This window comes from Ailuropoda melanoleuca, chromosome 16 (assembly GCF_002007445.2).
Source record: "Ailuropoda melanoleuca isolate Jingjing chromosome 16, ASM200744v2, whole genome shotgun sequence".
In the NCBI taxonomy this organism is placed as follows: domain Eukaryota; kingdom Metazoa; phylum Chordata; class Mammalia; order Carnivora; family Ursidae; genus Ailuropoda; species Ailuropoda melanoleuca.
The window spans coordinates 85,929,507-85,950,001 of NC_048233.1; the positions used below are offsets into that span (position 1 = coordinate 85,929,507).

The following is a 20,495-nucleotide window of genomic DNA, read 5'->3' on the forward strand; positions in this document are numbered from 1 at the left end:
AGACATGGCCCAGGCCTCAAGACACTCCCCTTACTGGAGTATGGAATCCTTTACGTTGGGTGCAGGTTCCCACCGCTATTGCTCACAGCTAGTTTCCAGAGGCCAAGAAAAACCTTGTTTTAGTCCTCGAAGTACCTCACTTCTATCAGTCATGTGTTTCCTAATATTTATGCACCTACTGTGTGCCTTACGCTGGATTCAGGGGACGAATCACTCACTCCTGACCCCACGAAGGGCTCTCAGTCTCTTACTGTACATACAGGAATACTGAAATCCTCCTTCTCCTCCCTCTTACTCCTGTTTTTTTCTCTTATCTGGGCTTTATTTATTTATTTTTTTTAAGAGAAAAACCCAGGACACAAAAGTCACTATGGTGCGAAAAGAAAATTAAAGGCCAGAAAGGGATACACAATAATAGTAGCTTTAGGGCGCGGCGTTACGGATGGGGTCCCCCGCATTCTCCGAGCCCTGTCATGCTGTTACAGTACTACAACTTTAAACGGGTTGGGTGGGGGCACACAACCACGTGGGACGGCCAGTCCAAATCCATTCAAGGACATGTTCGCTACGGACGCCCCGCCCCGTCCCGCCCCGTCCCGCCCCGTCCCGCCCGGTCCCGCCCGGCAGACCCTGGCCCCGCCTCTCTGACACGCCCCGGGGCCTCGCTGGTCAGACCCGCGTTCTCGGCCGCTGCTCAGAGAACCAATCACAGTCCGTCTCTACGTTTAGTCCCTTTTTGGCGTCTGCCCTCAGCCAAAATGGCGCCATCTCGGAAGTTGCCGAAGCTCTAGAAGTTGCCGAAGCAGGTCCGGAAGCTGCCGAAGGAGTCCGGAAGTTACCGAAAGAGAGCAGCGGGGAAGAAGGATGGCGGATATCATCGCAAGACTCCGGGAGGACGGGATACAAAAGCGTGTGATACAGGAGGGCCGAGGAGAGCTCCCTGACTTTCAGGATGGAACCAAGGTTAGTGCGTACCCCCTCCCCTCAACCCTTCTGCGGCGCGGTGCGCATGCGAGGCGGGAGGAGGCCTTAGGCGAGAGGTTGCGCATGCCCAGATAGCAGCGGCCGGTGACCCTACTGCTCACATGCCGAGAGCTCGAGGCTGGTTGGTCTGAATTTAAGTAGGGGGTGAATTTAGATACGTCTGCCTCGCCCCGTGGCTTGGCGGTGTGGCCGCATTGGTCGGGGAGGCCGTCAGTCATCATAAGAAGGTTGAGGGGGTTTGGCTTCAGTGGAGGAGACCCGGAGCAGGAGACCTGGGAACTGGGAGGTGCCCCGGGACTGGGGAGGAGGCCCGGGGCCTCTGGGTTGCAAGGTTCAAGTTCTTTTATAGATAGGAGGGCCTTCTGAAAACCCTTAGACCAGCTCGCATTGTTTAGATGGGAAAAGGGAGGCCCTGGAGCGTGCAAACCCATTGAATATGTCCGGAGGTCAGGTCTGCCAGACTGGAACTCTTCTGCAGAGTTTTGGACCGCTCTAGGTGATGTTGCTCAGGAAAGATAAGGGCTGGGAAATTAAAGAGCCTACTACCTTTCTCCTTTGTATATCCAGGCCATTTCAGGCTCCCTCCCCAAACAACCTATGTCTCCAGGCTTCCCCGATTCTGCTCATGCAGTTCCCTCCTCCTGGAGTGCCTTTCCCAGTTGCCTCTTGTCTGTAGAGTCAGGAGCTTTCCAGGGGCAGCCCCTGGGCCCCGCCGAGCGTCACACAGAACATGCATATTGAACAAACGACCAAAGATCCTGGCCTAGACTGAACACCGAAAGTAAGAGCGTCTGTGAATAAACACATTGTCCTTGAGCAGCGGGCCCGGGTTGGGCAGGTAAAGATCCTAGGCTGGCCCAGTGTGAGTGTCCTGAGAGCAGAGGGAAGCTGCATCCTTCCGGTGATCAGTTATATGAGGAGGGATCCTTCCAGACTGAAGAGAAGAGGTGTGGGTGTGGGTGGGTGTCCCCGTGGGCTGCGGTGGTTGATGGCCTTGAAGAAGGCCTTGGCAAGGGAGATCTTGGATGGAACAGACGCCAGAAGGAGAGACATTGTAAGGATAGTGATGATATGTGAACAGTGGCACCAAAACCCAGGGACAGGTAATACCAAATAACAGTTCCCAGCACAGACTCAGTGGTCACAGTGAGCCCTGTGCTAAATACCACACAGGTTTATTTCCTTTCATTCCCACAGTGTGAGACGGGTACGGGGGGTGTCTCCACTTCACTGATTCGGAAATGGAGTTCAGGGGTACGGTCTGGTGTGGTGGACAAGAGTGTGGGCTTCTCTACCTATATCCTGCCAAGGGTTCAGTCTTCAGATCTCTTCTCTCTGCACTTACCCGCAGATGATCTCCCCCAGGCTCATCCCTAAAAAACCCTCCATGCCTGGACCTCTCCCACAAGTGCACCCCCCCCGTCGTTCACTCAGCTGCTGCCACACTGGCCTTGATGCTTCTTGAACACACCCCGCGATCCCCCTGCTGTTCTCTTGGCCTAGAAGGGTCACACCAGTTTCCTACCCCAGCATCTGTCCTGGCGTGCTTTCTCTCGTGCTCTCTTCAGGTCTCTGCTTGAATGTGGCCTCCTCAGAGAGTGCCTGCCTCCCCTGTGTGAATTCACCCTGTCTTACTCTGCTACATTTTGTTTTCTGATCCGTAGCCCTTTGCGCCACTGTACACAATACACTGTTTTGTTTCATCCTCATCTCCTTCCACCAGAAGGTCCCTGTGAACTCCATGGGCGCAGAGACTTTGTCTTTGTTTACTGCTGTGTCTAGCACAGAGCTCAGGCACATAATACGTGCTCAGTAAATATTTGTTGAAAGAACATTTGGCGCCAGAGTGCTTGGGATCCCATCCCAGCCTGTCCATCCCCTAACCGTGTGACTTGGGCCCCTTACTTCCCTCTCTGTGACTTAGTTTCCTCCTCTGGGTGGTGGGGTAGAGGTCAGGTGGTGACCTTGGCCGAGTCCTGTGCCCTGTGCTATCTGCAGGCTGGGAGCTGGGCTTGTCCATGGGGGCTTGGTGAGGGTTTTTGCCCTTGCCTTATCCCATATGTGGCCCGCAGGCCACGTTCCACTACCGGACTCTGCACAGCGACAAGGAGGGTGCTGTGCTGGATGACAGCCGGATGCGTGGCAAGCCTATGGAGCTCATTATTGGCAAGAAGTTCAAGCTGCCCGTGTGGGAGACCATCGTGTGCACCATGCGTGAGGGGGAGATTGCCCAGTTCTGCTGCGATGTCAAGGTACCTGGCATCCCACACGGCCTGTAGTGTCTGTCCGGCCGTTCCCTGTTCTCCATCCCAGGGCCTGTGCCCCAGCTAGGCCACCACCAACTCCCTCCAGGGCGCCACACCAACAGGACACTGGGGTCCTGGCCTCTTCTGCCTTCTCTTCATTAGCCAGATGGCAGCCAGGGGACCAGTTCTTGAATGCAAATGACTTGCACAACTGCGTCTTTAATCCTTTCTGGCCCCTAGTCGCTCTCAGACTCACACAGCCCTGCAGAGTCTGACTCCTGCCAGTCTTCCCCTCCCATTCACCTCCCTGCCTTTCCTTTCCATCCCCTTCTTGGCCAAGATCCTCCCTCATACTTCAAAGTGAATTCCTGGGGTCACTATCTCCAGGAAGCCCTCCCTAACTGCTGGTGGTTGGCTGGAAACCCTCCTCCGGATCCTTTCACGCTTCATGCCCTGCATGGCCAGGATCTGGTCCTCTCCCTGGGTCTCAGCTATTGTAGAGCGGGGACTGGACTATTTACCTTTAGCTCAAAATGCCCAGCACCAAGACTTAGGACATGTCTGCTGGCTGCATAGACGTCACTCCAGCAATCTGCCCCCATATAGACAGTAGTGGCAGTGAGCAGAGCTGGTTGGACTGGGGTGGGGGTAGCCCGGTTCCTACCATCTCAGCAGCTGTTCCTAGTGAAAGGTCAAAGGCTAGGTCCTCTATGTCTGGAGGTCTCTGCCAAGGGCTTGGAGTTGCTACCTTGGGCCCAGACCTGAGATAGGCCCTGAATGGGGCGGGGCTGGGGTGGGAGAGAAGGAAGAGATGCTCAGCACAGTGTGGAGGGAGGGACCCCAGTAATTGTGGGAAGCCCTGCTTGTGGGCTGCACCTCTGGGAGGAGGAGGAAGAGGCAAGAATCCCAGCGAGCTTGTAAGGGCGGGGGAGATGGGTTGACAGAGTGTGTTTGTGTCGGGCGTGGGTGGGGTGTGTGGTCTGGTGGCCAGAGAGTGTGGCAGGAGCCGGGGACTTCGCCAGAACAGAAGGCTGGGATCCCTCCTGCCTTTTAACGGGGTGGGGCCGGCGCCGGTTGCTGCCCCTCTCTGGGCTTCCGTGTCCTTTCTCAGCTGCTGATGGGGCCGGGGGCTGGGCCTCTCGGGCCTCGTGACCAGGCAGCCGACGCTGACAGAGCCCCTGGTGCCCACTCGCCTTTCTGCAGCATGTGGTCCTGTACCCGCTGGTGGCCAAGAGTTTGCGCAACATCGCAGCTGGCAAGGACCCTCTGGAGGGCCAGCGGCACTGCTGTGGCATCGCCCAGATGCACGAGCACAGTTCCCTGGGCCACACCGACCTGGACGCCCTGCAGCAGAACCCCCAGCCTCTCATCTTTGACATTGAGATGCTTAAGGTGAGGGGCTTCTCGGTGGGACCTGGTCTTGCCTGCCTGCCCGGGGCTGTGGGCTCGGGGGGTGGACTGTTGTGGGGGTCGGGACAGGGCAGGTACAAGAACGCCTGGCGGGACCCTGGCAGTCCCCATGGGTCTCCCCCCTGGGGTCCCTCTGCCTCCACAGCTCTCCGAGGGGGGGCTTCTCACCGTCTCGCTCGCTGCGCTGTTCCTGGAAGCCGGCGTCGCGCTGGCCGGTAGGAGGTCCTACTTGAATGTTTGTTGAATGGCCAGTGAGCAAACAAGTGGTCCTGCTCCTGGGGCCCACGTGCAGAGGGTGGCATGGGGTTCGGGGTGTGGTTGGCATCCCCGGGGTGGGAGGGCTCTGACCCAGGAGGGCGCCGCAGTGCCAGTAGTCAGGCCAGGCAGCTGACTGGCACGTGGCGCGGCCCACGCTCTGGCAGGTGGAGAACCCCGGCACGTACCAGCAGGACCCCTGGGCGATGACGGACGAGGAGAAGGCGAAGGCGGTGCCGGTCATCCACCAGGAGGGCAACAGGCTGTACCGCGAGGGCCACGTGAAGGAGGCCGCCGCCAAGTACTACGACGCCATCGCCTGCCTCAAGAACCTGCAGATGAAGGTGCAGCCCAGAGCGGTGGTGCAGGGGTGAGGGGGAGCCAAGGGAGCCGGCTCTCAGCATCTTCTGCCCTCTCCCCCGTGCCCCCAGGAGCAGCCCGGCTCCCCGGACTGGATCCAGCTGGACCAGCAGATCACCCCGCTGCTGCTCAACTATTGTCAGTGCAAGCTGGTGGCCCGGGAGTACTACGAGGTGCTGGACCACTGCTCCTCCATCCTCAACAAGTATGACGGTGAGTACCGGGCGCGGGGCTGCGCCGCCCAGCCTCTGACGGCAGCCCCGTCCTGACCCCGACACGAGCCCGAACAGATGTCCTCCCTGCAGCCGGGGCCGTGGGCTCCGTGGTGCCGGTGACGTATGAAGGGTGATGGGGTTCGGGGTGTGGTTGGCATCCCCGGGGTGGGAGGGCTCTGACCCAGGAGGGCGCCGCAGTGCCAGTAGTCAGGCCAGGCAGCTGACTTGTCCCCCCCCACGCCTTTGCCTCCCTGCCGTCCGCCGGTACCCCTGCAGACAACGTCAAGGCCTACTTCAAGCGGGGCAAGGCGCACGCGGCCGTGTGGAATGCCCAGGAGGCCCAGGCTGACTTTGCCAAGGTGCTGGAGCTGGACCCCGCCCTGGCGCCCATCGTGAGCCGGGAGCTGCGGGCCCTGGAGGCACGGATCCGGCAGAAGGACGAAGAGGACAAGGCTCGCTTCCGGGGCATCTTCTCCCATTGATAGGGCCCTGCCCGCCCCGCCGGCCCTGCCCGCCCTGCCTAGCCCACTGCTGCTGCCGCAGGCACCCCTGCCCCCGCGACGTCATGCTTCTCTGTATATAAAGGCCGTATTTATCTCTCCCTGCGCCTGCCGAGCTGATCCATTGGAGGAGCCAGGGTTATCACCTCGAATTTCCTTGTACTAGGGTGGTTTGGGGAGGCAAGGATTGGGGTTCTAATCCCAGCTTCCCATTTACCAGCTCCAAGACCTCTCTGCGCCTCAGTGTCCCCAACAGAGATGAGGAGGATGTCTGTCACAAAGGAAGTGTTTTTGCTGCCAGGGCTGAGGCGCCTGGGGGCCTTCAGTCTTCAGGGGGAGACAAAGGCACAGCCAGGAGGGCCTGAGTGAGATGCACCCCCCGCCCCCTGTGTAGCTCTCCCCTCCAGCCTCTGGTCCTGTGGTCTTCTGGCCCCAGCTTCGGGAGGCAGGTTTCAGTCAGAAGCCCCTGCAAACTGCAGGGCTGACGCAGGTGGGGAGGGCGGAGTGGGGTGGGCTGACTCTTCAGGAGGAGGCCTCGGGTAGAAGGGAGGACAGAGCCCTCCATGAGAACCTCCGAGGCCCGGGCCCCCATCCTGGCCTTGCCTCTAAGTCATGCTATGACCCAGGGTGCATCCTGGTCCCCTCTGCCCTTCAGTGTCCCCATCACACTGGAAACTGGGCTCGGTAGCCCTGTGATGCCAGGCAGGTGGGCAGTCAGGTGGGTTACAGGTGGTTTATTTTCATGGATTTACACACACTGGAAAAGCCTCTGGGCCCTTGCTGCTCCCTCCTCCCCCCACCGAGGCTAGGTGCCCCTGACATGAAAGGGAAGCAACACTGAGGGGCAGACAAAGATGCAGGGTGTAGGGTTGGGGGGCCAGACCTCTGGCCCCCCAGCCGCCCACATGTGCCACTTGGGCCCCTCGCGTACATGAATAAATAACTCAGGGCCAGCCACAGGGTGGGCCTCACTCTTCGCTGTCCAACTTGAGGCTGATGCTCCGGGCCTTGCCTCGGGCCAGGGTGGTGGGCGGTGTCCCTGGGCCCTCGCGCTCCACCTGACTGGGGCCCCTGGAGCGAAGCAGCTGGCCCTGCTTGCGGAGGAAGTCCACGGGGGTGGCCCCGCTGTAGCTGCTCTTGGCCAGGGCAGCCCTGGAGGGTCCCGCGGGGGCATGAGGGTGGGCGCCTGCCTCCAGCTGGCCCAGGTGGGCCACGTAGCCATCTGACAGGAACTGTGGGCGGAATGGGCAGGGATGAGGGCATGCCCGGTCTCAGGCCCACGTGCAGCCCTCACCTGTCGACCTCCCCCCTGCCCCAGGCTCCTGGGCAGTGCTGGCAGCGTTTCAGGCCTGGCACAGCCTGACCCGGAGCCTTCTCTCAGCAGAGAGGAACCCCAGATTGGGAGCCAGAGCACCCTGGCTTTACTCCTTGCTCTGCGCCTCTCTGGGCTTCAGTTTCCTGAGGGCTTTGGCGGGAAAGAACAGGAACTAACATCCCGTAAGCACTTGCTTTGTTCCCAGCCCTGTGCATGTTATGGGATGTTCACGAGAGCTGTGGAGCCTGGTGCCAGTTCATCATTTCTGTTCTACAGACAGGAAGTCGGGGCTCAGAAAGCACGGACCTTCCGTGCCCAGGGCCAGGCCAGAGCGGAATGCGCACTCAGCGTCTCGAGCACGCTCCCTCCTCTGTTACCAATCCCAGCCTGCCCAGCAGCTCCAAACTGTTCAGGACCCTATCCTAGGAGAAGCCCAGTCCCCCAAGGCCAGCTGGCCTTTTTATAGGCATCCCCTGCGGTGCTTCTGAACACAGGTGGTCCTCATGGCCTCAGACCCAGGCTCGGGCTCTCTGGCCACCTCCCAATCCCCGCCTTCACTCTGCCCTCACCTGGCACTGAGCTTGCAGCTTCCGCACCGCACGGCCCACGATGTAGGTCTGGCTGGGAGGCAGGCCCAGTGCCGCATATACGGCCACGTCTTTGGGGGACCCATAGCCGGCCACGATGTTCAGTTCTACCTGTGGCAGGAGAGGCCAGTCAGCCATCCTAGGGGGCGAGGGTTGGGTAGTTCCAAGAGACCGGGGTGGGTCTGCTGGGCATCCCAGGTCAGAGGGTTTCGGGGGCGGGGCTCGTCGGATGGAGGCGAGGCGACAACGTCCAGTCACCAGGTCTGGAGCTGGAGTTGGTTGGGAGGACTAGGGGCCTCTCGGGCCACTAGGGGGCAGGGCCATGGGGGCCTCTCCTGCCAGTGGGGGTGGGACCACGTGGGCCTCCGCGGGTCCTACAGCCCCAGGAGCGGGCTCCCTCTCTCCAGCCGCACCTCCTGGACCAGGCTCTGCAGAAACATCGCTTTCTGGCGCAGTGGGTCGTGGGTGAGGCCATCGCAGAAGGAGACGACGCCGTGAGGAAAGTTGTGCTGCGACAGCCAGGCCACCACGCGGTGCTTCTGCATATCCGGCCGGCCCGTTACGTACACGATCAGGTAGCCGGCGTCCTGCCAGTGCCTGCGGAGTGGACTGCGGTCAGCTCCATCGCCGGGGGTGGGGCCGGTCACTGAGGCGAGCGGGGAGGCGCCGCTCCTACCTGACCACGTCCACGGCGCCGGCGCGCACCTTCGGGTCGCTGCCCATGATGGAGACGCTGGCGGTGAAGGAGCCGTCGATGCTGAAGACCACGGCCTCGGTGCCGCGGGCCACCACAGTCAGGCAGCACTCGGCGTACGTGTGGTCGCCCCTGCGACCCATGGACGGCGTGAGTGGCACGGGGCGAGCGAGGCCCGGCAGAGCCCCGGCCCGCGGAAGCCCGGCCTGCCCGGCGCTCACCTGACCACCATGCGCACCGGGTAGACGCCGATGCCCAGCGCGCGCTCGAGGGGCACCGGGAAGGTGAGGCGGCCGGAGCTGTTGGTGACCTCAGTGCCGAAGTGGATCCACTTGCCCGACAGCGGCTGCGTCATGATGTAGACGTCCACCTGTTGGGGAGAGCGGGCGAGAGGCCCATGGGGCGGAGACCCGCGCACCCCCGGACCCTGAGTGGAGGAGGGTCTGGGCGGTCTGTCGTTGGGGGTGGAGGGATTGAGTTCCCATTGGCGCGAGGTCAGCTCGAGGGGGGCGGGTGTACCCGGGGCCAAGGCCGCCGCGTCCTGACCTTCTCTCCAGTGAGCGTGACCACATCCAGGGGCCCGTACATGAAGCGCCCGTTCAGCACCTGGGGGCGGCCCTCGCACACAACCGTGTCGCTTGCTCGGTGGTTGGAAGTGACGTTCTGGCGGGAGGAAACGGCGTGAGCCCGCAGCCCGGCGGGGACAGGGATGCGGGAGGGGCTGTTGTGGGGGACCCGTGCCCAGACAGGGGCGAGGCCCAAGCGGTGGGCGCTTTGCTGACCCGACCTGAGGTCGGAGGTGCGTGTAAACTGTGGCTCCTAGGGCATGGAGCCATGACAGGAGGGATTCAGAGGGTGAGGCTCGGTGCGGAGAGCGAGGATCCGACGTCCGAATTAGCCGTGGAAGGGGAGGNCGGGGCGGGGGCGGGGGCAGCGCCTGGGAGGTCGCGGAGAAGTAGTTCCGGGCAGGGATGGTGGGGAAAGAGGCCAGGGTCTCGCTCCTGAGGGCGCGAGGGATAAGGCACATACCCGGATCTTGACTTGCGTGCGTTTGCGCTGCCACTTCTCTCTGGGGAAGGCCGGGCTGTAGATGGACGGCTCCTCGCACTCCGTCAGCTGTGGCTGCTCCTTCTCGATCACCTGTGCACGTGAGGCCACGTGAACGAGGAACCTGGGGCCGCGCCTCCCCTGGCCCGCGACTCCCCATCCCTTGTCCGGTTCTCATCTCCCAGACGTATCCCCGAGCCCACCTGGCGCAGGATGAAGGCCACCACATCAGCCGATTCCCAGTAGCTGGCGTGGAAGAGGTGGGGCAGCGTGACGGTGGGGAAGGCGGTGAGTGCCTCGGGGCAGTAGAGTGAGTAGTCAATCCGCTTGGTCCCCCACCAGCGCTCCAGGACTGCACGGCCACGTTGGGCAGTGAGTCAGGGGTGGCCTCCCACCTCGTGCCCACGTGTCTGGCCCCTGGGTGCTCTTTCCTCCCTCCTTTCTGCCAGGCCTGCTCTTTGCCAAATTCAAGGTTGGGTGCTGGGGCCCTCTCGTCCCAGAGCAAATGCTGGGGGGAAGGGTGTTTCAGCTGCACTTTGGGAGGTAGAATAAGTGTCCCCTCCCCAGGTCGGGTGGCTGGTTGACTTACTCTTAACCACCTCACTGGTGGTGCTGGGGGCAGCTGGCTGGGCCGGTGGATCGGTGCCTAACTCACCGCCCTTCCAGAAGGCACCGCTGGCAGAGGTGGGTGTTGAGGGCACCAACATCTCCAGCTCTTCCAGAAAGAGGCCTGAGTGTGTCTGCAGAGTGTCAGCTGGGGGAGGTGGGGCAACCTGAGCGGCAGTCTGAGCCAGGCTGCCCTCCTGTCTTCTCACCTGGGGCCTCCGAGACAGCTTGGCCCCTGCACCTCCTATCTCCCCTGCCAGCCCTCCCTGGTCAGGTCTTGACTGAGGCCGAAGTGCCCCACATGAAGTGTGCAGATGAAGGGTAGGGGGCATTCTCTCCTCTTAGCTCACGCTGACAGCCCGCTGTTCCTGCCAGAATGCCTGCTACCACCGCTCCAACACAGGCCCACTTGTCTCATGAGGCCAAATGGGTACCCACTTACATGCATACGGGTACATGCCCCATACTGATACATGAACACAAGTGCATATGCCGTGCACCCCTCCACACAGTTACAGCAGTCCCCCACATAGTGGCTCTTCCCAGACATTAGCACCCCAGTGCCACTGGCTCCTCTCTCTAGCCCAGCCATCAGAGGGCCTTGGGGATCCTCACAAAGGGCCAGGGTAGGGTTCCGTGGTCTTGGGATTGGTGACATGAGAGGTCATCAATGATGTAGGAACCAGCTCACATCTTCTTGGGTGAGGGAAGCCCATTCCCATCCGTCCTGGTTGCTGCCCTCCTCCTTCTCCCCTTTATCTTGGTTGGGGGCATACCCAACAGCAGGGATGAGCCGTCTCCCAGGGGGAACTTCTGGTAGCGGGGCACGGCCAGTGGGGCGATAGCTTGGAACTTGGGGGCCAGCAAGGGCTCAAGGCGGGAGGCGCAGGGGTCGGCCGCGTGGAAGAGGTTGTAAATCTGCTCACAGGCTGGGCGCATTTGGGCCACTGGAACCCAGAAGATAAAGGAAGGAGGAGGTTTGGCTGGGCATGCTGGGAGGTGGGGGGTGTCGGAAGCAGCGCCTGACAGGCTGTGTGACCCTGAGCCAGCACTTCCCAAACTGCACTCCCCGGGAGGTCACCAGGGTCCCGGGAAAGTGAGACAGGTGTCTCAGCTAAGAAGAGATCAGACCCTTCATCCGCTGATGTGATTCAGGATGAAGTATTTCCTCTGCCTGTCAGACCCCTTCTCAAGCGGAGTGGCACGTATGGCCTTGAGTTCCTCCTGGTGCACTTTGGGAAACTTGATCTTGGCAAGTCCCTTCTTTCTGGGCCTCAGGTTCCCCTTCTCTAGCCAGCATCTTAGTTTGTACAGTGGGGCATGGCAATAATGCCAGCATCTCGTGGGGGACAAAAGAGCTAGGGAGGAGCAGATGAAGGAAAAGGGGTGGCTCCCACCCCACCCTGAGGGCTCACCTTCCAAGGCGGGCATCACGGTTTTGCGCAAAGCCAGCACCAGGCCCAGCGGGGAGCCAAAGAGGAAGAAGCCGGAGACCTTGAAGTCAAGGCGGGCAGTGCTGGTGGGGCCATCGGGAGCCTCAGAAGCGGCAGCAGGTGGGCAGGAGGCTGTGCTTGCCCGCCTGGGCTCCCCGGAGGAGGTGGTTGGGGGGGCTGCCTGCAGGCTGTGGGGGGAGAGGGGTGCTCAGTGCTGCTGCCTCCACAGCCCAACACAAGCCCAGGGCGTGGGTTACGGGGCAGAAATGTCACCTGTTCTGAGCACCCTCGGACTCAGGACTGATCATGTCGCTGGGGGTGCGCTGGGCAGGCAGGACTGAGGGTTCTGGGCTGGCCCGGCCCAACCCCTCCACCCCATCTGCCAGGGGGTCTCGCACTGGGCCGACCTCTGGGGAGAGCAGCTCATTGTTCTAGACAAAATAGGGGACAAAAATATCCTTAGGATTGGAGACGATTCGATTTCTACTTATTTGGAAGCGGGGAAAGAGGCTTGGGGGTTGGGGAGGGACTCAAGGAAAGAACTCTGGGCAGAGTCCAAGAGGGGACAGCACGAGGCAGCAGGGGAGCTGCCTGAAGAGAAGTATTGTAGGGCACAGAGACCTAGAGCTGGAGAGACACCCCCCTCCTCAGGACGCAGGGTTCGGCCACACTGACCATGCTCCCTCGGCGGCTGCTGCCCCGGCTCCCCGTGCCCGCGCTGGCGCTGTGACAGAGTGCATCGAAGCCCAGGATGCCGCCGACGCCGTCTCCAATCAGCACCACCTGGGTGGGGAGAGCGGAGCCATCAGGAGGGGCTGCGGCAGAGGCAGGCAGAAGGGAGGCTCTAGCGGCCAGCTTCTCTGGGACATCCCTAACCCCTGACCTGCCCGCAGAAGCCAGCACCCTCAGATGAGCGCAGGAAGGCAGCGTAGGCCTGGTTGGTGCGGGCAATGACAGTGGCCACAGCGCCTTGGTACCGGGAGGACGAGGTGGCCAGCAGCGGCAGGGCAGCCAGTGGAATGTGGTCCTGGGAGCGCGACAGGCTGTCACCGTCATGACTGTAGGGGCTCAGGCTGTAGGAGGAGGTGTGGCCGGTGGGTGGGAGGGCCTCCAGCCCCTCTGCTGCCCCCTCCAAGTCCCCCTGGCCTGTTGGCAAGTCCTAGCACCGTGGGGCCTTTGTGATGGAGCCCTTGATCGAAACTGGGGTCCAGCTGGGTGGGTGACTGGCCCAGGTGCCTGGCTCCCTGGCCTCCTCCCCCTTTCCTCATGGGGTCTCTTTGGTCCCTGGAGCCCCAAGCTATCCGCAACTGAAGACCCCCTCCCTCCCACCCCTGACCAGTACTTGGAGACAAGGGCATAGGCAGCAGCGCAGATGGGCGGGCAGGGCACCAGACGCAGTGCCACGTGGCCCAAGGCCTCGGGGAAGTGGATTCGTGTGACAGCCTCAAAGGCCAGGCTCAGGGTCTGCACGTCCGCCTGCTTGGAGTTGGCATCTCCGGGGCCCGAGTCCAGGATGTTGCCGCTGTGCAGGATGAGGAAGAGGGCGTGGACTGTGCAGGCCTCGGGCCCCAGCTCCCCAGCTCCGTCTGGGCCCTGTGGAAAACAGTGGGGTGCCAGGGTGTCAGAGCGGTAGCCTGCCTGGTGGGGGCAGAACTGCAGGTGTGGGGTACTGACCATACTCACCTCTGAGTCCCTGGGTGCTCGGGCCCCATCCCCAATGTCTTTGGTGGCCTCGGTTCCAGGGTCTAATAGGACAGGGGGAAGCCAGTGAAGGAGGCTGAGGGGCCTGTGGGGTTCCCCTCAGCTGGTATTTCAGATACCCCTGCTCTGCTGTCTGCCTGAGGGACTCCCCACCTTCTCTGTCCTTCCTCATCAGGCTTTTATGGGTCATTTTACATTTCTGAGCCTTCGCACATGCTGGTCCCGCTGCTGTTAGGGACGTCTCTCCCCACAATGCCTGTTTGCCTGGAAAATTCCTTCTGATCCTGCCCTGTCCAATGTGTAACCACTAGCCACATGTGCCTATTTAAACTGAAATAAATTAAAACCCAATACAGTACAAAATTCAGCTCCTCACTCACACTGGCCACATTTCGAGTGCTTGGAAACCACACGTGGCCAGTAGCTAGAACCTTTCCATCATCGCAGAAAGTTCTGTTGGACAGAGCTAGTCCAGTCCTTCAAAATCCTGCTTAGACGTCACCTCCCATGTGAAGCCTCCCTGGACTTCCAAATTAATTCCTTCGTGTTTTGGGCTATGTCTGAACTTGGAAAACACTCTAACCAGCCATCTGTCCTCCCCTCACCCACTCACTACTCATCTGCGTGTTTAATGAGCACCCTTTCTGGATGGACATTCGATTTAGGACTCCATTAAGCTTAGGACTGAGTGGGTGTCTGAGCACCTGCAGCACACAGGGCGCTAGTGGCTGGCAGTCTTTACCTGGCGTCCCCTCGGCCTCCATGGGGGAGGCAAAGGCGTCAATGAAATCATTGGAGTTCCACTTGGTCATCTCCTTGGGGAAGACCTCGTCACTGTCCGAGAAGCCTTCTGAAAGGACGAGGGGCTGTGTCATGGGGCCGTGGGAGCTGCTGTGGGACACCCCCACCCCCAGCAGGGCTGTGGTGCTGACCGTGGGCATCAAAGAACTCCTCCTCAGAGCTGTTCTCAGAGTCTCGGGCGATGTTCTGCATGCGCCATTCAGACAAGCTCTGCGGAGACACACCCCCTGCAGGGCCACATCCCCCTCAGCCCGGGCATCCAGCCTGAGGGGGGCTCCCTCCCGCCCCTGTGCCCCAGCCTCACCTCCGTGCTGGGATGAGTAGGAGGAACGGGAGGACGAGGACCACTGCTTGCCGAAACTGGCATCAGGCGAGGCGTCAGGGCCAGAGGGGGCCTCAGGCCCATCGGGGGTGCCAGCGTGGCTGGCCGCGGCCCGGGCCTCAACACTAGGCTTCCCGGGGGCCTGGGCCTCCAGCCCCTCACTGCCTGTGTTGCACTTGGCCATGCGCTGTGCCAACATGCGGGCAGTCTCTTCCTCCAGCGCCCGGATGTCAGCCATGCTCAGCTCTGTCCATTCATCCTGCCAGCACCAAGCCTGGCGGTGGGCCCGTAGCATCACCCGACGCAGACCTGCAGGTGCCCAGGCATCAGAACCATGCCCCCCCAGTCTGAGTTTCCCTGCCACTGCCACGGGGCAGGCACAGGCCCAGCCCTCTACACTGGGTGATGGCTCCCCTGGCCACACCAGCCACCCGGAGCCATAAAGTAGGGCAGGGCGAGTGCCATCCGGGAGATGGGAACAGAAACTGGGGCATTTGTCTTCCTGCTCCATCTCCCTCCCTCCGTCCCTGCCTCTTTTATCCCTCTGGACACCCCAACTATGGGCACAAACCCAACACTGACACCCTGGGAAGCTGGGACCGTGGCTTCTTGCTATCTTTCTCACTAGCTTCCTGCTGACTTCTTCAGAGGAGTTAACAATTAGGCATTAACAGTTAATGAAACTGTTGATAGTTAATGAAGGTGTTAATAGTTAATGGAAGTGTTGGCACTTAATGAAGTTTGTAGCGAAAGATGATACCCATTCTGGGATATTGTCATCAGAAGCAGAGGAATAAAGTTAGAAACTTCAATATCTAGGAAATAAACTAATAATGGTTGGATTATAATTATAAACTCCTGGAAGGAAATATATCAGAATCTCACCAGCAATTATATGTGGGTGATTTCATTTTCTTATTCGTGCTTTCTGGTATTTTTACAAATCAAGACAAGGAGCAAGGAGCCTACGTTACTCTCTAAGCTAAATTTCCTCATTTGGTCTGTAAAGTGGGAATAGCGGTTCTTACCGTGCAGCGGTGTCATGGGTGTTAAAGGAAACCTTGCAGGAAAAGTGATTAGCGAAGCACCTTACATGTTGTAAATGCTCAGTCAGGATTAGCTCTTAATACCTGGCCCAGCATCTGCTCGTTCATAGAAGGGAGAACTAGGGTGCAGAGATGGGAAGCGGCTCACTGGAGGTCCCATGGTGCCCAGGCCCCTGCACACCCCCCATCTGAGGATTGTTCTTCCACCAGCAGGCTGCCCACCCTCAGAGCTGGGGGATGGGGCAGGGCTCAGCTGCAGGCACTGTGGGGTTAGAAACAGGACTCCTGGAAACCGGGGCCAGAGCACGGGGCCCTGGGAGCTGGGAGTGGGAGGGACCCCAGCAGAATGATGGCAGAGTCCCAGCCTTAGGCTTTACTTCCTAGTGTGTTGCCGGTTAGGGCTGCTGACCCTTTTGAGAGTTTCTAAGTCTCCCTTGACCCACAGAAGGTTGGAGAATCCTGGAAGCTTAATGGATGAAAAGCAGCATCTCTGAATGTCAGAGCCCGCCTGGACCTCAGAGATCATCTCCCCCACTTCTTACCATCCTGATTCTTATCTATGCCTCAAGACGAGGCGCCCCGACCCCCATCTGGGCTGTGCTGCTCCCCCCTGCCTCAAGGCCATATCACATGGAAATGAAGGCTTTATGCTTCTGCGTTTCCAGTAGCCTGGGAGCATCCCTGGCTCAAACACGGGGGGGCCTGGTGCCTGCCGGCTCTAGGGCACCTCCTATGGCTGGGTGCTCACCGACATCATGGATGAACTGCTCGATCTTGGCCTGCATGCCCCAGTAGCGGAACTCGACCTTGCACAGCTTATAGGCACACATGAGGGGCCCTGTTTGGGCCGCTGTGCGCGCCCAGTCATCAGCCAGTGGTCCTCGGCCAGTCTTGGCTGAGCGGTACAGCCGGGGGTCCTCTTCCGCTTTGTATTCTCCTGGGGCCACTGCATCCCGCACGATGTCGATGGTGTCTGAGGGGGGTTCCAGCGGCACTGAGCCACACCAGGTGCCCCCCCCCGCCACCCCTTCTCTGCCTTGGGACTGGGAGGGCAGCCTCCCACCGCCAGGAAGAGCCAGGAGAGCCTGTGACTTGTCAGAGGCTGCCCACTGAGGTGGCAGGTGGCCTAAGGCTCTGGGGTCCCCTCACTGGCCCCGGACCTCACCCAGGATGCGCTGTCTCCTCTCAGCTCCACTCAGGTTGAAGACATTTGGCTGCTGCCCCCCATCAGGCAGGTAATACGTCTCTATTTCAATGGAGAATTTCTCCACAAAGGGGCAGGTGTACCTGGACACAGGGCAGGGGTGAGGATCATTACTGTGCCCTCCAGGGCTGTTCTCCTTGTCGCCCCAGGCCCGCCCCCAACCACTCACCGTGTTCGGGTGTAGGGATAGGCATTCCAGGATTCCTCTTCCACCTGCAGGGCAGCCTTGGGCAGCAGTGCCCGGAACCAGCCTGGGATGTGGGAGCCCACGTGGTACACCTTGTGTGTGTACTGCCCGCTGCCGCCGGGTCCATCCGTGTAGGGCCGGTTGGCCAGGATCTCCACACCACTGCCCTCACCGCTCGACTCCTCCCGACTCTTTTTCTGCACCCCGGGTAGAGCAGAAAGGCAGCTCAGCTCCAGCTGAGCTCCTGGGGTCCCCAGCTCAGCCTGGCCCCCTGCACAGTGCTGGAGCCCTAGCCCCAGCCTTTCCACCTCCCTGAAACCCGACCCTGGTCCCCTGCAGCTCCCTGGGATTGGGAACACAGCTGCTGTTCAGCCCTCCATAGGGCTTGCAACCCAGCACTCATTCACGTACTTATTGTCCACTCTGTTTCAGGCATATTGGGATTATATTAATTGGGCCTCCTGATGATGAACAAAACAAAGACCCCTGCCTGCCCTGTGGGACTTCAGTTCCAGTGGAGGGAGGGACTTAACAGAAGCAAATGACACGGTATGTTAGAAGTGGTAAGTGTTATGGGAAGAAAGCGTAGGCTAGGGTCAGGGATATGGGCCGGGATTACGATTATGACAGGATGGTCAGGGAAAGCCTCATTGAGAAGAAAACATGACCACAGTGTAAATATGACTTCAAGTGGGGGAGGGGAGAAGTGGAGTGCAGATGTGGGCTGGGGGGAACTATTCAAGGCAGAGGGGATGCCAACGCAAGCTCCTGAGATGGGAATGTGCCTCGTGTGCTCCAGGGGCAGCAAGAAGGCCTGGAAGGGTGGGCTGGAAGAATCGAGGACAGTAAAACCTCTCTGAGAACTTGACCCCAGTCCCCTCCCTCTCTGGGACCCCAATACCAGCTCCTGCCCCACCCCTTGTAGCTTGAGAGCGCTCAGATCCTGCCTTTTTGTAGCTCTGGAGCCTGAACTTGACCCGCTCAAGCCCCTGAGGACAGATCCTGGCCCCCTTGTCTCTTCAGACTTTAACCCTCATGGGGAACACAGGCCTCCCTGAGGCTCTGAACAGTTTTCCCTCCCTGAGAGGCGGCCTTGCTGCATTCTTCCCAAGCTTGGACCCCACCTTACCCTCTTGGGTCTCTGCTGTCCCTCTCTGTCACAGTTTTGGGGTCTGGTCCTCATTCCCATCTCCCTGACCACCTGGGGTTGTCAGGATCGTGCACCCTCTGGGGACCTCCTTCTAGTCTTCTCTACCAGCTAGCACCCCTCCTGGCTCCCTGCCTCTCACTCTTGCCTCCTCATGCACTCCTTTCCCTCCTGCAAGGGGTTACAATTCTAAGGAGGATTAAAGGAGATCAGAAGTGGGCTGGGCGTCAACCAGGGGCCAAGAACCTGGGGGATGGGGAGGCACCACCAGCCCCTTCTTCCCCTTTTCCCATAGCCACCCCCCCACCCCGCATTGGAAGGGGGACTTCTCTGCCCTCCCCTAGGCTCTGAGTCCTTCCAAGCCCCAGAGCCAGGCTGATGGGGGTTGAGCTGGGCCCAGCTCCTTGTCCCAGTTGCGGCCTGCGCGCTCCTGCCCTTACCCCATCGCGAAGTGTGGCCCCTTGGTCTTCTGCGTCCCACCGCCCTCACCTGGATCATGTAGAGCTGGGCCACCTGGTACTCATCCAGGCTCATGGGCAGCAGAATGTGGTACTCCTTGATGAGCATCCTGAAGGTGCTCGGCCGGCCGCGCGCGGCCTCCGCTCCGCCTGGCGCAGGGCACGGCGCGGCANCCCCGAGTCCTGCGCGCCGGCCGGAGGGCTCGGGCCGCCGGACCCCATGCCTGGGCCCGCCACCGGGGAGGCAGAGGCGAGCCCAGCGCTGCCGCCAGCGCCGCCGAGGGCCTCGAGCCGCAGCGAGGCTGAGCGCTGACCTCTTTTCCGCGCAGCCCCCGTCCCCCGCCCGCCTGTCGCCATGGCAACCGCGCGCTGACGCGGGCCCCCCGGAGCGGCGAGCTCGGGCCGGAGGGCTAACGGGCCACCTTCGCCTCTCCAGCCGGTGCCGTGTCCTAAGCCGCCTCAAAATCCCTCGGGGACCCGCCCCCAGGAGCCCCGGTCCCCTCCCTCCTGGTCCGCCTTCCACAACCAGCCCCTCGGGGCCCGCCCCCTGCACCCCGTTTCCCCTACTCGGTAGGATAACCTGTCCCCCACTCCCAGACATCCACTTAGAACCTTGTCCCCGGGGTGTCTCTCCACAGAGCAGTTCCGTGCGCCTCTCCTCTGAGCGTCTGTCACTGTTCCCCACCCCCCGCACCCGAACCTACCTTCCAGGACCACATAACTAACCTCTCCGGCCCCCAGACCTGCCTTCCCTGTTCTGGCCCTCAGCCCTGTCCTCGACTCCCCCTCCTCAGCATCCTTCCTGGACCCCCGGCACTCGTCTGTGCAGCCACCCCATCATCCTTCCTGGGGTTGACCCCTCTTTGGGCTGAAGCAAGAGTGGCTCTACTGGGTATCCCACGGGTCCCCACCCCGGGAGACCCGCTCCGCCCACCTGCGCCCCGGTTCCGCTGCAGGCACCCCTCCCACCTCCTCACTTCGCACCCAGCGAACAAGCGAGAGGCCCCATTGTCCCCACTTCCCTCTGCTCCCCGGCGTCCCCGTCCCCCGCCGTGCTCTTGGCCTGCCCGCCAACGTCCCGGCTCACCTCTAGTTTAGGGCGGGCACCCCTCACCCAGTACGGGCGGGGGCGGACGGGCCGTGGGTCGGAGCCCAGAGCGCCCCCAGCCCCAGCCTCGGGTTCCAGCAGTGGCCGGACCCTCTGGAGGCGCAGCGCGGGCCCATGGCCCCGACCTTCCTCCGGGTCCGCCCGCCGGCGCCCCTGCCGGCCCTCCCCGCAGCCCGCCGCGTCACTGCGGCCGCCCCGCCCCTTTCCTGGGCCCGGCTGGCCCTCCCCATTCCGGCGGGGTCCCGGTAGCCCCGCCCGCGGCGGAGGAGGGCGGCCCCTGCCTGCCTTCCCCAAGGCAGCTGGGGAAGAGGCAGTTCTCCAAAGGCTGGCGCTTTTACTCCCTCTATGCACTTTGGGATCCCCTAAGCACTTATGGTTCCTATCTCCACCCTGGCCCAGCCCTCCTGGGTGCCATGGAAATATGGCAGGACTCCATCCCCATTCTCCCCAGCCCTAGAACCTGTGACCTAGGGTAGGGGGAAATGCCTCAGTCCGCAAAGTCTGGAGAGAAGCCGCTGGTCTAAGGCCTCTTCTGAGGGGCTGGGGTTCCAGTGCCCCAGGCCTCTAGGGTCATTCAGCTACACATTCAGGCAGAGGGCTGAAGTCACTCGGAATCCTTGGTCTAGCCCCTCAATGGGGCCCCATGGCTTTCCCCACTGATGCCTTCCGGGTCCACAAGTCTGGCCAGCCAGACCCTGGGCAAAGGCTGAGACACCTGAGGGCTGGGCTCATGGGATCACACCCAGCCAACCAGAAGGTACTGGGACAGTGGATGGCAGCACCGAGCTGGGTCACACCCCTGTTGGAAGCCAGTCCTCTACCCTTGGCTCTGCTTCCCAGGTGCTGGGGAAAAGGAAGCAGCAGTTTCC

At 61.1% G+C, this 20,495-nt stretch overlaps 2 protein-coding genes across 4 annotated transcripts; one reads left to right on the forward strand and one right to left on the reverse strand.

Annotated features, from left to right (window-relative positions):
- Positions 1 to 729: 729 nt before the first annotated feature.
- Positions 730 to 6,075, forward strand: AIP (aryl hydrocarbon receptor interacting protein). 2 transcript variants are annotated; one of them, XM_011227553.3, is made up of 6 exons: positions 730 to 963; positions 3,057 to 3,236; positions 4,434 to 4,622; positions 5,063 to 5,239; positions 5,327 to 5,460; positions 5,747 to 5,819. In XM_011227553.3, the coding sequence occupies exons 1-6, from the start codon at positions 865 to 867 to the stop codon at positions 5,817 to 5,819; spliced, it is 852 nt and encodes a 283-aa protein (XP_011225855.1). In that variant the 5' UTR covers positions 730 to 864. The 2 variants fall into 2 exon arrangements, with proteins under 2 accessions (XP_011225855.1, XP_002921328.1); XM_002921282.4 differs by having other exon boundaries at positions 735 to 963; positions 5,327 to 5,468; positions 5,747 to 6,075.
- Positions 6,076 to 6,689: 614 nt separating this feature from the next.
- Positions 6,690 to 19,808, reverse strand: PITPNM1 (phosphatidylinositol transfer protein membrane associated 1). 2 transcript variants are annotated; one of them, XM_034645126.1, is made up of 24 exons: positions 19,606 to 19,808; positions 18,550 to 18,668; positions 16,896 to 17,110; positions 16,688 to 16,809; positions 16,271 to 16,495; positions 14,459 to 14,785; positions 14,286 to 14,381; positions 14,096 to 14,200; positions 13,336 to 13,397; positions 12,995 to 13,245; positions 12,536 to 12,725; positions 12,328 to 12,435; positions 11,926 to 12,083; positions 11,635 to 11,840; positions 10,996 to 11,166; positions 10,203 to 10,367; positions 9,817 to 9,965; positions 9,596 to 9,706; positions 9,113 to 9,229; positions 8,788 to 8,936; positions 8,549 to 8,698; positions 8,286 to 8,469; positions 7,855 to 7,983; positions 6,690 to 7,202 (listed from the first exon to the last, which is right to left on the reverse strand). In XM_034645126.1, exons 2-24 carry the CDS (start codon positions 18,625 to 18,627, stop codon positions 6,939 to 6,941), a joined length of 3,732 nt encoding a protein of 1,243 aa, XP_034501017.1. In that variant the 5' UTR covers positions 18,628 to 18,668; positions 19,606 to 19,808; the 3' UTR covers positions 6,690 to 6,938. The 2 variants fall into 2 exon arrangements, with proteins under 2 accessions (XP_034501017.1, XP_002921329.1); XM_002921283.4 differs by having other exon boundaries at positions 14,096 to 14,203.
- Positions 19,809 to 20,495: the final 687 nt, after the last annotated feature.